General features: G+C 39.2%; 1 protein-coding gene across 2 annotated transcripts in view; it reads right to left on the minus strand.

Moving 5' to 3' along the window:
- CRYBG3 (crystallin beta-gamma domain containing 3) overlaps window positions 1–16,060 on the minus strand; it is an 82,157-nt gene that overhangs the window by 23,110 nt on the left and 42,987 nt on the right. The window contains exons 5-12 of one of the 2 annotated variants that reach the window (XM_014253558.2): window positions 15,421–15,468; window positions 14,955–15,070; window positions 13,839–13,986; window positions 7,300–7,439; window positions 5,891–6,005; window positions 4,814–4,849; window positions 3,986–4,119; window positions 2,155–2,281 (exon numbers count right to left, since the gene is read on the minus strand). In XM_014253558.2, the coding sequence (XP_014109033.2) occupies window positions 2,155–2,281; window positions 3,986–4,119; window positions 4,814–4,849; window positions 5,891–6,005; window positions 7,300–7,439; window positions 13,839–13,986; window positions 14,955–15,070; window positions 15,421–15,468 (864 nt within the window). The remainder of the gene's footprint in view (window positions 1–2,154; window positions 2,282–3,985; window positions 4,120–4,813; window positions 4,850–5,890; window positions 6,006–7,299; window positions 7,440–13,838; window positions 13,987–14,954; window positions 15,071–15,420; window positions 15,469–16,060) is intronic. The other variant, XM_014253559.2, reaches the window with a different exon arrangement.

Below are 16,060 nucleotides of genomic sequence, written 5' to 3' on the forward strand. Positions count from 1 at the left end.
TAGTGGGAAAGCTCCGAAGGCAACATACTCAGAAACTTTGCTCTTTCACTGAGCCATGGGCAAACCCCAGCTTGAAAGGCATTTGGCACTGCAGAAAAGAAGGAAATGCTGCCTGCCCCCAGAGCAGCTCTCAGTCCAGACTGCTGCCTGCCCCCAGGAGCAGGCTCTGCACTTGACTCAGGTGTGTTCCACACAGATGCTGACAGGGAGCTGGCAGCGGCTGGAAAAAACAATTCCATAAGATCTTTTTTCTCTCTGCTTCCCAAACACCCCCTGAACCCCCCATGAGCCCTTGTGACTGTTCACTGCAGGAATATTCAAGCCTGCCAAAAGCTGAGAGCCCTCACAACGTGCCCACACGTGCGCTGGGGAGGGGGGACGTGCAACAACATCCCTGCGGATTCTGAGACCATTGCAACCTTCACCTTGCTTCCCCTGACAGAATTCCCGAGCTTGGGGAGAAGAGCCAGGACATTTGCTGTGCAGTGAGGGGCCCTCCAGCACTCCAGAGTTTGCATTTCTGCCCAGGTCCCCTTGAAACGGAACGTTTGGTACTGAAATATTTTCAAAAGAAGTATGGAATGCAAAGTCACAAGGGGAGCATATGGGCAGCCTGAGCTGCACATGGACAGGGAGGCAACCTGCTGGTCAAGCCAAACAACACAATGCCAGGGCCATTACTCATTTCATTGGCAAGCTGCTGGTTGCCTTCAAGTTATGTGACAAATTCAGGGGAATTACTCCTTTTCACTTCTATTATCGATAGGTAAATATTTATACGTATTTATAAGCCGAGTGGAATGATATATGTTGATGTATGACTGTGAATGATACATGTTTTTAAAATGTTAATGGCTTGAGCCTTCTGACTGTTCTAGGTTCAAGTTAAATTGAATAAATGATGTGGAAGGTCATTCTTGCTATCTGCAATGCATGATTTTAACTTGTATTTATGTCCTTTGCCAAGAGGAAAATCTAAAAAAGACCAATTTAAGTTGCTCAAGTATCCTATATACAGCTGGAAAAGAGAGAAAAACTAAGATTATTAAGTAATTGAATAGTATTCTGCACATTCAAAATGAAGAATATGCAGAAATTGCCTACCTACTTTTTTCTCAGAAACCTAAAAATAAATTATTTAGAGAAGGATATTTTTTCTTGAATTAAATTCATTCTCATATCTTTATTTTGATAGATTCTGATTATAAATACAGCCTTTGCTAGGTGCCTGGCATGAAAAACAAACCTGCAAATTATGAATTTAAGTATGGCCTCCTTTGGCTCACAATAACTTTTTATTAAGAAAAAAAAAATACTGTTGAGACAGTGAGTTTGCTTTAAATACCTATCTTCAATTTCCACAAAATTCCTGGTTTAGGAATATCACATTTCCTCAGATGAGGAGATTAGTAATCTGAGTATACAAAACGGAGTAATACCAGAGTGAATAATCTTATTCTCAGAAGAACTTATTCCTTGCAGCTATATTTAATCCTCACAGGGATGTCATCATAATCAAAAAATCTTGAAACCCTTATACAAGCAAACAAAAAACCCAAAGCAAAACAAAGGAAATGATAAACTAACTTCACTTCCAATAGCAGACTCTTGCAAGTAGTTTTTATTATTATTTCATCCTTGCCTCCACTAAACACATTTTAGTAGCAGGGATTTTTTATCATGATTATTTTTGCTGCCAAAATTTTCTGGCAGAAAAATCACAGACAGAGGGTAATGCTGTTTTAAGGCTTGCAACAGCTGCTGCATTGAAAAGCTATTTTTGTTTTAATCAAGAGCAACTCTGTACACTCAGGCACGTTACGCTTTAAAGAAAATTCCATTTGAGAGATTCAAATAGCTCGAGGTGCAGGACAGAGGTACTTGGAAAATCTGGCAGGTAGACAAGGAATTCTGCATGATACAATTTTTGTATGAACTTCACAAAGACTCTTTAGAACCTGCTTCTTTCTTAGTGCAGTCCAGATTTCTAGTCTTAGTGCAATTATTTACGGGAAGTAGGAAAAGAATGAGGATGAACATGGGGAAAAGATGGAATGGCCAAACCCAAGGCAGCTGTACCACGTACAAAGAACGACCTTGCTCTGTGTGGACAGAGCTGTGCATGATCTGTATGAAATCCATGGGAGTACTTACAGCCTGAAGGAAGCGGAAGGACAGCAGGGCACTGCCAGTTCCCCCCCAGGAGTGTCTGTCCTCATAATCTCCCTCCTCCAGCAAGAACTGATGGCCTTTGTAGCGTTCCTTATCATAGGCAACCCATCTGTGGCAGCCCCACAACAAAAAGGTAAGAGAAGTCAGTAAAGGCAAAACAACTGCACACATTATTTTCTCTGACCAATAAAGGGAGAACACCCCATAACCACTAAAATGAGTATCACAGACCCAGCCAATGAACAAAGCAATGCTTGTTTGCAATCACAACAGGCACCCATGAAGTGTTCTTTGTGGATCAAAATCCTGCCATGTGATTCTTTATCCAACAATAGTTGATTTATGTAATGCTTCTCCGTGTACCTCCTCCCAACATTCCCAACAGCGATATTTGGTACCACAGAGCCCAGGATGCAGCTAGATGCCAAAACTTTCAGTGATAAAAAAAGCAAGCAGTCCATCTCTTCGGTGTGTTAATAAATGATGAGACCCTACCCTTGCTGGAGCTGGTGACAAAATTAACAGATTTCAGCAGAACAAGATTTCGCCTGCTTATATGTTTCTTTTTTTCTTTAATCTAAAAATGCATACATATAAACAGACAAGAAAACTGAAGATATAAACCATATTGCATATGGAATATGTTTTAGCAGTAAACAAACATAAATTTTCAAAGTACTTTCAATAAATAGATAAGGCTCAGTTAAAAGAAGGTGTTTCCATATCAACTTCAAATCTCTAATGGATGTCAATTTAAAGAAGTGCTTCCCCCTCCTTTTTTCTTGTAAGCATTTCTTTCATTAAAGCTCCCTTGTAAATATTAGAACTGCTGTACAAGTTCTGTTGGCAGTGAAATTTGGCAGGCAGGGATAGCTTTACTTTTAGTACCATTTGGTATACATTAATTCAGCTGTTTAGCTTACCACAGCACTAAAAATAAAAGCTGCCACAACAGACAGAACAAAGATTTTTTAATAATCTGAGGCTTCCCAGATAGTGAACACACAATGCACTTATAAATAGATTATTTCAGTATTAACAATTAAGTTTGTTTTGAATTTAGTGCTCGTAAAATTCTGACAGCAGCCTGAAAAGATGTATGTTATTCCATCTTTATGCTGAAGTGGAAAATCCCTTCAGAAACAAAAGCAAGATTTCCTGAAAACTGTTTTATTACTGAAGTCTTTGGCAGAAGCAACCATCCTGCCTGCTCACAGCGTTGGGAGGGGGTGAAAGAACCACATGAGGGGTTGGTGGCTGGGGCTGAGTTTACCTCAGAGCATCGACCTGTGACACAGGTGTGACACTGTCCTCTCTGTGTGTGTGACACAGGGAGGGGCAGGGCAACACAGAATCCATCCAGTGCCTCAACTAATGAAAATAACAGCACATTCCCAATGCCAGGTAACATGCAACAGTGGACAGAAGAAAACCATTAAGACAATAAAACAGTTGGTAGGTTTCAGACGTATTAAAATGTCAAACTGAAGACTGACCGCACCTACCCAAGGTCATTGCAGCAAATTAAGTAGTGACAATCAGAAGTATAAAGCAACACAAATTAAAGCTCTGTGTGAACCAAGTGGACTAATTTATTGGCATCCAAGTGGCAAACACTGACTTCACACCTTTCACACATTTAGCTTGGTAGGCTGATAACTGAAGAGCTGAAAATAAAACAAATACACACTCCCTTCTTTTCAAAACATTTCACCTGTGGAAGACTCCAATTATCCCTTAGTTAGCACTTCTAAGCATTTAGTTATGCTTCTCTATTTTAAAATAAATAGATATTAAAGTGAAATATACTCACACTCCACCAATTACACGTAGTGATCCAATTTCCTGAAACTCCTCTTCATTACCAAACAGTGCTGGGACAGAAGTGATGTTTTCTGAAAACTCTTTGGACCATCCCCCAAAGTGGGCTTTCTCATATATTATTATCTAGAAAACATGATGTCAAGCTTAATCCTTCTAAAGTAGACAAGAAGTCTTTCCCTGTACTTTGCTGAAGTTATTTCCATGACTGCAGTTAACAGCCCCTTCAAGTTCCTCATCTGCTGAATCATACAGATCAGCTGTTAACAGTATTTGTATCTCTTGCAGCATGTATCAGAAAAACACCCAAGTTTTCATGTATTTGTATAATTAAAAGTTACCTAAAATGTTAATGTTTTTTTAGGAGGAGTTAAAAGGAGCAATAGCTCTGGATCAGCTTTCAGGTCCTCAAGTCACAGAGGGATCATAGTCTCACTCACAATTCTCATACTGGAATAGGGGCAAGGATGGAAGAGTCCAAGTCCTGTCCTCTTCCTCCCTTCCCTCTCCTTTTCTTTTTAAACTTGGTATGTTAAATGGGAAAATCTCCCCCAATCCCTTTATCATTACAGTGACTAATATGTCAAGTCAGAAAAACTCACTTTATAGCAAATTCACATTTTCCTAAATGTGAAAAACAAACTACTGGTACTTTTACACCTCATTAAACACTAAGTGAACTTGACAGCACTAGGGAATTTTTCTTGACAGAAAGCATTGAATAGTTATCAAAGATCACACACCAAACAAAAGGAAAGCAGCTTGCATAAAGATTTTATATTCCCAATGTGCTTATATTATCAATGCCCTCCGTGCTTACCTTGACATTCATTGGCATTTGCACCTTTAGTCCACCCTAAAACAGATGGGGGGGGGAAATAAGTTATTCATATTAAACTTGAAGTTCCACTCTGACATGTGTTTTATAGCACTATCAGAGCATGAAGTCTTTGCAATTGTATTCATCCTTTTCAGTACTGGCCATAGATTTCAAAAAAGGCTAGGCACGCTATAAACCTGACCTATAAACCAGTCAGTGCACTGACAAACCTCTAAGACTGCAAGCAATTAAAAGATACCCCTTCATGATCCAAAAATCCGAAGAAAATATTTGCTACATGTTTTAAACTAATTGATACTGATCAGTTTTTAAAATTAACTTTTAAGGCTTTGTTGTATGTGTTTTGAATTTCTAAAGCACAAATGGTGCAATGCTAGAAGAGAGAAAAAAGCAGGACAGAGAGAAAGCAGAGTCTAACATATTCATGTTTATGGTCAAAGAACAAATACAAGAAGTGCATCTTCTCTGGAAATGTGAGTGAATGATGGTCTGTGAGGGAATAAGAGACTGACCTCACTTGAGTGACTAAAGAGACAGCTATTAGGTCTTAGCTCCTTATGGCTTATAAATTTTCTGTGGGCTTGCTGTGTACACAGTAAAATTTGTGTTACACCCCTTCCCATCTCTCTCACATGCAGAACCAAGTGCTGTCCATCAACACAAAAAACAGCTGCACCTCCCCAGATTGGAGTGCAATCTGTGGTCAGGGATATACTACTGGCTAATAAACTCCTTATCTGGTCTTTCACCTCCAGCACCCCCAGCACCCTAACTGAAACAAAAGAAAATCAAAACTTCAGAAAGGGCTTTTTGGTTAATTAATTAGTGTTGGATGCAATAAAATGAAGAGCCTTTCTTACTTGACCTCCTCCCAACAACAGCAGTTTCCCAGGAAGACATTGGAGGGTGCAGAAGCCCAACAAGTCACAGTGACCAAAGCAAACATACCACGGAGGATTAACCCAGAATGAACATCAGAGCCCATCAAAACCTTTGGGAAGCAACAATAAAAAAAGTGAAGGCACACAACTTATTAGGGAATTGTGAAGTCCTCACCATTCTTAGAGGACGCAGAGATTTTACATCTGCTGAAGGAATTTCAGGTGGTGAATCACATTCTTCCAAAACCGTCATCTCTCCCTTGTAATTCAAGTCAGAATAAGCAAGCCATCTAGAACAGTAAGGAGAAATGACTCAGTAAGTTCATTAATTAGGTTCCAAACACAAAGATCTTATTAAAATTATTTTCCTTTTTGTACTCATAAGAGCTAGATAATGTTTTAGACAGCACATCAAAACAAAGCTGTATTTAAATATGCTGGCAACATCACTACTAGGAAGATCTCAGATACTTTGTCTTAGTTCAAGCTAAATATAAATGAAAGAGAAGAAAATTACCAATTTGTTCACACACTTCAAAAAGCCAACTTTGATTGTATACTCTGTGAGTATACAAAAAAAATAGTATTGATGATGAGATGCTTGCTCTGAATTTTACCCAAGATTATCACCTTATGAATTAAAAGGCTTCTTACATCAATCCTGTGTCATTTTTTTCAGTGGAAGTTATTAAAGTACAATTATTTACAACAATCCTCTGGAAAGCCATCATAATTTTGATGTGAGGATTAAAAATGCTGGGAGTGCTTCAAACTGTTTTAAATCAAAAAGAAAGCTGAATGTCAAAGCTGGACAGAGGCTTAGGAGACCACACAAGGAATGGAGAAAGAGGCATGGAGCCATATGGAAAGGGATTTTCTTAAAGCTACCAAGTTTTGTCAAAACTAGGACAGGACTCTGTTTTTAACTCCTTCACCATCCCATGCTTCACAGGCATATTTGTGAGATTGTGGAAAGACTTGGTTCACATGGAAAGACAAGACACTTGTAACAGAAGAACTAAAGTAATTCTGCAGTTATTTATGGGAAGAGCTGCACAACTCCCAAACTTCAGGAACTGTGAGGTTTTGGCCCAGGGAATAACAGCCCATTCTGCTCAATACAGGGAGTTCTGGGCTACCCAGGGGCCTGTGTCATACTGCATCTCCTCCCTCCAGAATGCCAGGATATGGCTGTAGCTTGAGAAATGCTCGGATGATGTAACACTCATTTTCTGGTACTCAGCCACAGTGTTGTGGTTATAACAGGGTGGGTGACTTGGGAGACAGTATCTATTCTCCAGTGAAATAAAGGCTAATTATAGTTTAGTTGCTTCCTCTATTAATAAAGCTACTCAGATATGGAATTACTGAAGACTTCTATGTCAGCAACTAGGAAAAAATGCCTTCAAATCAGGAGCCCACAGAGCACAATGCTGATGTCTAGGGCTGAGAATATTTAAATGCATGTTTTCCAGTTTCCAGCAAAGCCCCACAAATATTGTTCATGTTGCTGACTGAGTTTCATCCCCTGATATTACTCTTCTACCTGCTGGCAAAATGCTGCTAAAAAGGTTCAGTACTCACACTCCTGATCTGACTCTTATATAAGGGTTTTTCTCAACATCCAGCTCTTCTAAATTGGCAACTGCAGCCTGTATGCAGATGGGAAATCCCTCTGTACTGCCAGCTGCCAGGCAGAACTCCACCTCTGGAATGCCACAGTCCTGTGGAAATGAATCAAAGGGTAATGTTTATCCACACTTGCAGACTCTGCCCCCAAACATTCGCTTTTTTGCCCCTTCTTCTCACCTTTCTCCAGGCTTCATATGATGGAAGGGTTTTATTCTTTTTTTAAATGGAGGCTGGGTTTTCTAGAAAAGCTAAGGAAAGTAAATTTCCAGGTCCCACTAATTTTCAATTTTCAATTTTTCCATTTCAATTCAATGGAATTTCTGGCTGTCAGGTTACTTGCAAAAAGGCCAGTTTAAATATTCTCCAACCAAAGGACTGATCAGCATTACAACACTGACTTCTTGTTTTTAAAAAGGCAATGCTTCCATAACACACGATGCATATATTAACTAAAACCTTCCAGAAACATCTATTACATTCCCACCTCCACCCCTCCACGACAATTTGATTCTGTAATGCAGAATCCAACTACAGTATCAAGCCATATGAGTTCAATTTTTTTGTTGTGCTAAATAAATCGACATCATTTTACACAAAGAAAGGAGAAAAAGATCAGTATTAGAAAACATCTATTCTGTTAAGTAGAAACTTTAGCGATTTTCCTGTTACCACAAAGCAACAACCTCTATTTCCTTACTGAAGGTTGACTACTGAGAGATGCCATGCTGGAGAACAAACTTGTTGGCTACATGCTCTTCTCTAGAATTTGCAGGGATTTTATTGCAGTATTTATATAACATTTTATTGCCAATTTTATATATTTAAATTTGCAGTATTTATATAACATGGATTGCCAGCTTTCTTCTCCAGCACGCAAAGACACTGTGAATCAAAGAGGATTTTCTGCAAGTCCCTGTTTCAGCAGGGTGCTCTGCAGCAGTGAAAGGCAGTTCGTGAGTGCGGCTGCAGAACTTCACTTCTCAGTGATAACCTCCCAGAACTGTTCCCCTTGTCCTCCTGACCCACAGGCCCATTTGCTTTAGGACAGAGGACTTGGGCAGCAGACAGAGATGTCCAGAATCCTAAAGGTGGCTGGAGGAAGATGCCACCTGCACTAGAGAAGAGGGATAAGGAGCGCTCTCTGAGGGTGCCCCCAGGGAAGAACCTGATTTCTGGATTTGGTGAGGACCCAGGAGGGGCACACCATGACAGAGATCCTGCATGGACTGTGGCTTCTGAAAGGAAGAACACAGGAGCTTGCACAGAAGCCCAGCAACAGGGCACAAAAGCCCTGGAAGTTACAGCACCTCATCTCATGACAGCCCCTGCAGTGTTCTCCTTTCGCATGTGGGATTTCAGCGGGGTTTTCACGGGGTAACATCCCACTTCTTGGTTAGCACGATTTTTCCATTAGTTATTGAACTGTCAACACTAAGTGTGGCAATTAGAATGGATCCACTTCAGGAGATTGTTTCACTTTCCTCCTGAGACCTGAGGTAACACAGTCATACTGCCTTGGCAGCTCTCCCTCCTGCACAATCACGTTTCCTCTGCATTGTACCTTGCAAACAATGCTCACTCTTTGTTTTTAGAACAAAAACTGCAATACAGGAATTTTTATTTCCAGATTTACCAACACAGAAAAACTAGGAAAAAAGACCTTCCAGTACAACGCTGCTTTATGGGAAAATGCTAAGGAACGCCATCTCTCAATTCTAAGGGTATTGCTAGACAAGATTTAAAAAAAATACAATTTTCACATGTATATATATTATATTAAATCAGTTGAGAAACATTTGAAGTCTGTGGGGTCTTTTTCTAAAAATATCTGATACGTAAGAAGGCTGAATTCATAAATCCAACAATGAGGCTTGATCCAGAAAATAGGAAGTTGCACCTAGAAGAATTCCACATATAATGATGACAGACTTTTAATGGCTTCACATAAATTCTGAAACAAAGTACCTACAAGACCAGACAAGTATCAAAATAAAAGTATCTGCCTGCGGGCTCAGACAGAATATGAGATGGAGTATGTTTAATTTTAATTTAGGAGGCTTTTGTTTTTGTTTTTCATTTAAGATTGGAAAAAGCCAGTCTGTAAGCTCTTTTCAAGTCTGCTCTCCTGACTCTGAAGCTCCTGAGGCAGTCTCCAGCTCAAGTGATGACAAATGTACCAGGGTAGGTAAAGCAGAAGTACTCATAATAAAGTCTCTCCTATTTATCACCATCTCTCTCCAGCCAGATTTTGAGAGCAATTAAAAACCTCTACTCATAGTGATTGTATTTTTGTGCGTGTTCTAGACTAAGTCCACAAATTTCTTTCATAAAGTGCCACACAATAAACTGAGGTCTTCTTCAAAACCAATTCAAATATTTATTGTTAAAGGTGCTAACGTGGCTGAGCAAGAAGTACATCCTATTTTCTAAGCACGCTTTTTTAAAGTCACAAATACACATTCTGCCTTAAATATGGAGTTCCATTTACTTGTACTGAAGCACAGACTGCAGAAAATGGTAACATTTATTATTACTGTATGAGATGAATGCTATATATTTGCAGATGTACACTCTGTGCCACGCCATTAATTTATACAATTCAAGCATGCAAACTTAGCTCGGCAAATATTGGCCACAGCATGTTCATATTTGCCTGAGCATATTTAACAGCCCTCATCACTTTCAGAGGTTCCTTTAACATTCCCAATAAAGCCACCATCTGTATAAACAAAATGGAAACCACACAAATATGACAGCAGTCAGGTGGAGAACTAGATCCTTCAGTCCAAAGCCCTGTCATCTGCAAGGCGTAAAGATTTGGAAGTAAGATACATGCACAACTATTACCATGCAAAACTGCTACCACAGTATTTCAGCCCAGACCCCAAACTGGAAGGTTTCCTCCCTAAACCCAACCCCCAAACCGTGCCACCCCCCATCACAAGCAGTCCCAAACTCACTTCATTCATTGTCCTACAGACAGATCAGGTGAAAACAGAACAAAAAGCACGGCAAACACATTAGGCAGCTGTGCTCATTTCCAGTGATAATACATGATCAGCAAATGCTTAGGCAGGTCACAGCCCCCAGGCATCCCTCCCTGCCTTCCTTACTCTGTGCTGTTCTCCTCCACACAGTCATCCTGGAATGCCAGTGCCTTCCCTGGTGCTCTTTAGGGAGATGGGATGTTCACAAAGCACGTGGGACACCTGCAGACACCTCCAAAAGAGCAACATGGCCCGCACCAGAAAGGTGAAAGCTCCTTCAGAAGAGCATTAACACAACCCTTAGGCCTTTAGCACTAAATATTCCTCTTCAGTGGCATCTCTAACATTTCTCTAAGCCTGACCAAATCCTGAAGAAGTGACATATCTAAAGCCTTCAATCCCCTCAAGGTGGTCTTGGTTGTTTATCCTTCTTCTGGATCTAGGATTACAGCCCTAACAGCTCCAGCAGGGTTAAATAAACTCTGCACTCTTAGGGCTTCTCCTGTTAGACCTGTCAGCTGTGGTGGGTGAAGTGATCAAATCAGCCTGTTTAACTGGGGTAGTTCTGTGTCAACAACAGGACAAAGAATGACTGAAGTCTGGTTTCTTAAGGGAAATACCAAAACAAGAATGAGAGAAGAGCCTACTGCAAACCAGGCCTAATTAGTTCTGGTATTCACATGATTGCTTTGTAGTACAGTCTAGACACCATTTTACTTTAGATACACATTTTGTCTTTAGGATGCTATCTGCTTCTGGAGCTTCTTTTTTTTTAACTGGACCTGTTGGTACTTCAGTTTTTTTTACCCATTCATAAATCTTGGTCCCAAGTGCTCCAGCACTGCACCACTCTTGCTACAACCACCACCACACCCAGCTACAGAACTCAACAGGGCTGGTAAATAAAATTATACAAAAGAAATAAATTATTACTGTCCTGTAAATACCAGCCAGCAAATGAGAAGCCATCTGAAGTCCTCCTATGGCATCTGACAAAGTAGTCCCTGCTTAAATTATTATCTTCTTTTCACCTGGCAAACCACACAAACAAAAGAAACACACCCTTCAAGTAATAGTGTGAACAATCCCATTACAAAGAGCTTTGCTTAAGGAGACTCCACAAGGAATCCAGTTATTCCCTGCCTAACCATCTTGCAGACAGTGATTATAAACTGCTGTTTCAGATCCCTTGCCACCTTGCAAAGCAGTGGTTCACAAGACTATTCCAAAGTGGAGATATCAGGAACTCTTCTTGGCTCTTATTTTTGGGAATGTAACATTTAGCACCCTCTGTGGGCTTCCAGAAACAGATAGAAAAAAGCCCAACATGTGCAAAAAGGTCAAAATATGTATTTATAGTAGGCCAGAGAACTGACCTGGCTAAACAGACTGTGTTGCAGGAGCTGCACTGAACCTGGGTGTGAAGGCAGACTTTGCTAGCCTTGGCTCATGCAGCCTAGCCTTAGAGGAAATCAGTCTCCACATCATTTCAGACTGGTCTTCATTTTACTTTATTTTACTGGTTTCACAATCTGTTTCTTTGGAATCTCCTCCCCACAATTTTCTTGAAATGAAATACACATGGATACACCTAATGCATATCCACAGTTAGCCAGGCCACAAGCTAACCAAAAAGCTTGTCACCACTTTCTTTAACTCTGTAAAAAGTTAACAGAATCTCTGCTTTTTGGGGAGGCTTGAAGCCAAATCAAGAGCAGAAAGCTACTGACAGGCTGTTCTTCGGTCAATGTGCTGGTAAGAAAATAAAATATTAAATGTACCTCCTACAGTTTCCTTAGTAAAAATTCATTTTTCCTCTTCTTGGCAAGCTGATTCCTTCTCAAATATTTAGCCAATGTTCAAATCTGCTAACTCAAGGCAACTGAGCAGCCATTAAACAAAGATCATAGAAAAAATAACACTTGGAAAATTGGAGGACAAGCCAGACAACCTGGACACAGAGCCAGTATGGCCAAACTACCCAGGAGAAAAGACACTGACAGCCTATGAAGAAGAGAATGGCGTAAAACACACAGATGAGCTGCCTAAAAAAGAATCCACTATTTGTCAAATAAAAACAAAGCCTATATTTTTCACGAAAATAAATAAATAAGGTACCACTCTGGGAAACTGCCTTCCAAAAGCAGTTCCACAGCAGCTAAAAAATAATCTAAAAAAGGATGGAAGCCTTCATGAATCAAGGTTTAGAGGACAAAACCTGACCTAGTGAAGGCATTAAACTCTCCAGCCATACCTGCTAGAGGTTTAACTTAGACAAGGAAAGTGCTGATTACTGAACTAGTGTACAGTAACAAAGCTTTCCATCTGTGTTTATAAGTGAACCACAGACTGGAAGAAGAACAGAAGTCAAACCTATTTAGCTGTACTTCAAAGGTTTTTATCAAGCATAATGAAGTTAAACACAGTATCTTTCCTATCCAAGAGTCTTCTTTCATACCCAAGACACATTCAGCTTCCCTTGGCTGTTATTGTGGAATAACTTCATTTAATTAGTTGTCTTCCACATTATTGATCAACATTAATATTACATAGTATTGATCAACATTAATATTACATTGTCAAAGGCCTTTCATTTGTTTAGCTCAAATAAATCTTAACTTCATTATTCTTGCCTTTAGTCAGCCTCTTTTGAATTAATTAATTTCTAAGTTTTTTAAGATAATGAAAAAGTATTTCTAATTGTTACAACATTATGCCCCTGTAGTGATGACAAAAAGGCTATCAGTTTTAAAATGACCTCTAAACCAGCAGAGAAAAGAGAAACCACTTTACTCAAAATCTTTCACATTGTGATACAAATGATAATTCCCTCACAGCAAGGGCCACTGCCCTGTGAGTAAGTGGAATGTTACAGTGAACAATGAGACCAGTAAGTCGTCTTAAATCACAAGATCTGGAAAAAAATATTCCTCATTTACTGAATAACAATGGATGCATTATATTTAGTTTTAGACAATTGATTCTTATATTTTCAACAAAAAGCCTTCTAAACTGATGGTTGTAGGCAGAGCCACGTGCTGTAGGTGTACCACTGGTCCAAGTGGAAATCCTACAGATGGCAAAAAAGCTGTAGAGGAAATGGCAGCAGTTTTTGGAGGCTACACTGTACAAACAGGATTGGAAACACAACTAGTACTGAAGTAAGATCCATACAGACACAGCAGACAGATTAAGATAAAAATTTCTTCAAAAATATGAACTGATTCCATTTAATTTCAAGTAACTGGACAGGTAAACATCTAAAAGCAGGGGAGCCTGTGTCACATGAGGGTTGTGTCAAAGAAACATAATCCACCTGCTCATTAATTCAGGAAGAAAGGGAAATTAAGTGCAGCAAAAACCTTGGAATTTATTGCCTAGAAAGTGAAAAAACTGAGTCACAGCAAATTTGAATTAAGTCAGGAACACTACACACACATTGTCCATTGCTGGTGACCAACAAATCAACTATGCATGTGAGAATATTGTGGAGAAAGTCTATACCTTTGTTACGTGTTTGATTGAACCAACTGTGAGGTTTCTTCGATGATATTTCATGCCTGGGAGATCCCAAAGGTGATCCAGCACAACTTCTCCTTCTTCCATTACATGTTTTCGACCCTGGAACTTTGGTTTCTCATAAAAAATCCAACTGCAGAAATGATAAAATGAATTGAGTTGTTGCTAGTAGAGCACAACTGATGGAAAGCCCAGGAAAAAACTCTTCTTACTAAGACAAATACCATATTTTTCTTATGCTATCCCTCAGTAGTCACATTCACTTTGGTATTGTAAAGTAAAATACACAGTTCTTCTCCAAGACAAAATATAAAATAAAAATATAGCTAAACTACAATGTGAATGAACAGCCTTATTTTACTAGGACAAATATATTAACTGTCACATCAAAACGTGTCCTGTTCAGGCAGACACTATGAAAGGCATAAAACATGCTAATAATGGAATTCAGCACTTCTTAGGATGTAAAAGGAATGTATGCAAAACTACACAAGGCTGCCTCAAAACTGCATAAATGTGACATGCATGGCTGACAGTCAGAAACATTCCCTGTAAGCTCCACCAAGTAAATTCCAATGCAACAACTGACACAGACCTGGCCCCAGCTTCCCAAAGCAAATTGAGCAATACTTGCAAACTTAAAGGTCCTTGTATATATCCCTCTGTATCCACATTCCTTTCAATGCCACATTAAAACTAGCAGCTGAGAATGTTCATTTCATGGTCCTCTAGCAGCAGCTACTGCATAATGAAACTGAACTGTAAAAATACACTTTTTTTTTTTTTAAATACACATATTTCTAGTCATGATTATGGATTCACTGGATCAGCACTTCAGGCAAGAGCTCTGAACTCACTTGTGGCTCTATTAGAAACTTTCTGTTTGAAGCTAGCTCCCAAGAGAAACAATTATTTTTTTTTTTTAGTGCAGCATTTAAAGCCTTGCTTTATCCTTTTCTCATTGGTATCAGTCTAATAAAGCAAGAAAAAGACACTATTGCAGATGGGACACATGTCATAAATAAAATAAATAAAAACACAAGAGGAACACACACACAAGTATTTTGGAAAGACTGTTTAAATATGACCCGGGTTTCTTACCATCCTCTAATAATCCTAAGTACTGTTCCAACGGGAAAGGTCCATGATGAGGCATCTAGCACATCAGAATGAACTTCCTGTTTACTTTTGTTGCCACAAGTATCATAAATAATAATCTGAAACAAGACACAATGCATGCAAATGAGGGCCCATTTCAACACAGAGCACAGACAGCTATTTTTTTGCTTGCAATTCGTGCCCACTCAGTTGAGAGGCTACACAGTTTCTTCCCATATGAAACACTCCACTCAATGAAAGCAACAATTGCTGAGAAAGACAGCAAAATTACTAGTGGCAGGATTTTAAATAATATATTCTCACTATTAGCATGGGGAAGCACATGCTATTAATGCATAAAAACACAGAAAATTCGACTAACAACTTCAGATGCTTTCCATTCAAAAATTACAGTATGACAAATTATTCCACATATCATATTGATTTATGTGACACAAACTCTGCTTACCTTCCCTGGTCTTGGATTGTATTTGAGACTTGCCCTGTCAATGAGGTTCTGAAATTAAAAGGACATGGCAAACAGCTATTAACAACTAAAACAGTGGCACAAAGCATGAGCAGATTATTCTGGGTCCACTATTCCTGTACATGCAGACACAACTGTCTTTAGTAGAAACAAAACAAGATTCGTTTCACTGCCATTCAGAGCTGGTGTAAATTATTTAATAGGATCAATCAGCAGGAAGCAGCATTTGCTAGAAAGGAAGAGCTGTTATGGAAGTTACAACCTTTACAAATGTATTACCCCTTCCCAGCAAACAATAAACTGCATTTCTTAACAGAGGAAAGAACAAAAGACACATCTAACAAAGACTGGAATATTCCCAACATCGTGGAAAGACTTCTTCAGTTACACACACACTTGGTCCATGTGGCACTTTCAGATTCTAAACATGAATTGCAAGAACTGTTTCCATACCCTCATTTGCCACTGCTTTAAGCAAACTAAAAAAAAGAAAATGTTAATCTATGGAAGAAGCTATGTTACTTGCTAACTGAGCTATAGTTTGTAGAAGACACTGTGGTGAAACAAAGAGCCCAGTAAACTGATATTTTTTTAAATTATTTTTTTTTGGACAAGACAGTTC

The sequence above is a fragment of the Pseudopodoces humilis genome, chromosome 2 (genome assembly GCF_049639895.1).
Source record: "Pseudopodoces humilis isolate 2021_Gansu_Grassland_sample_001 chromosome 2, ASM4963989v1, whole genome shotgun sequence".
Lineage (NCBI taxonomy): Eukaryota > Metazoa > Chordata > Aves > Passeriformes > Paridae > Pseudopodoces > Pseudopodoces humilis.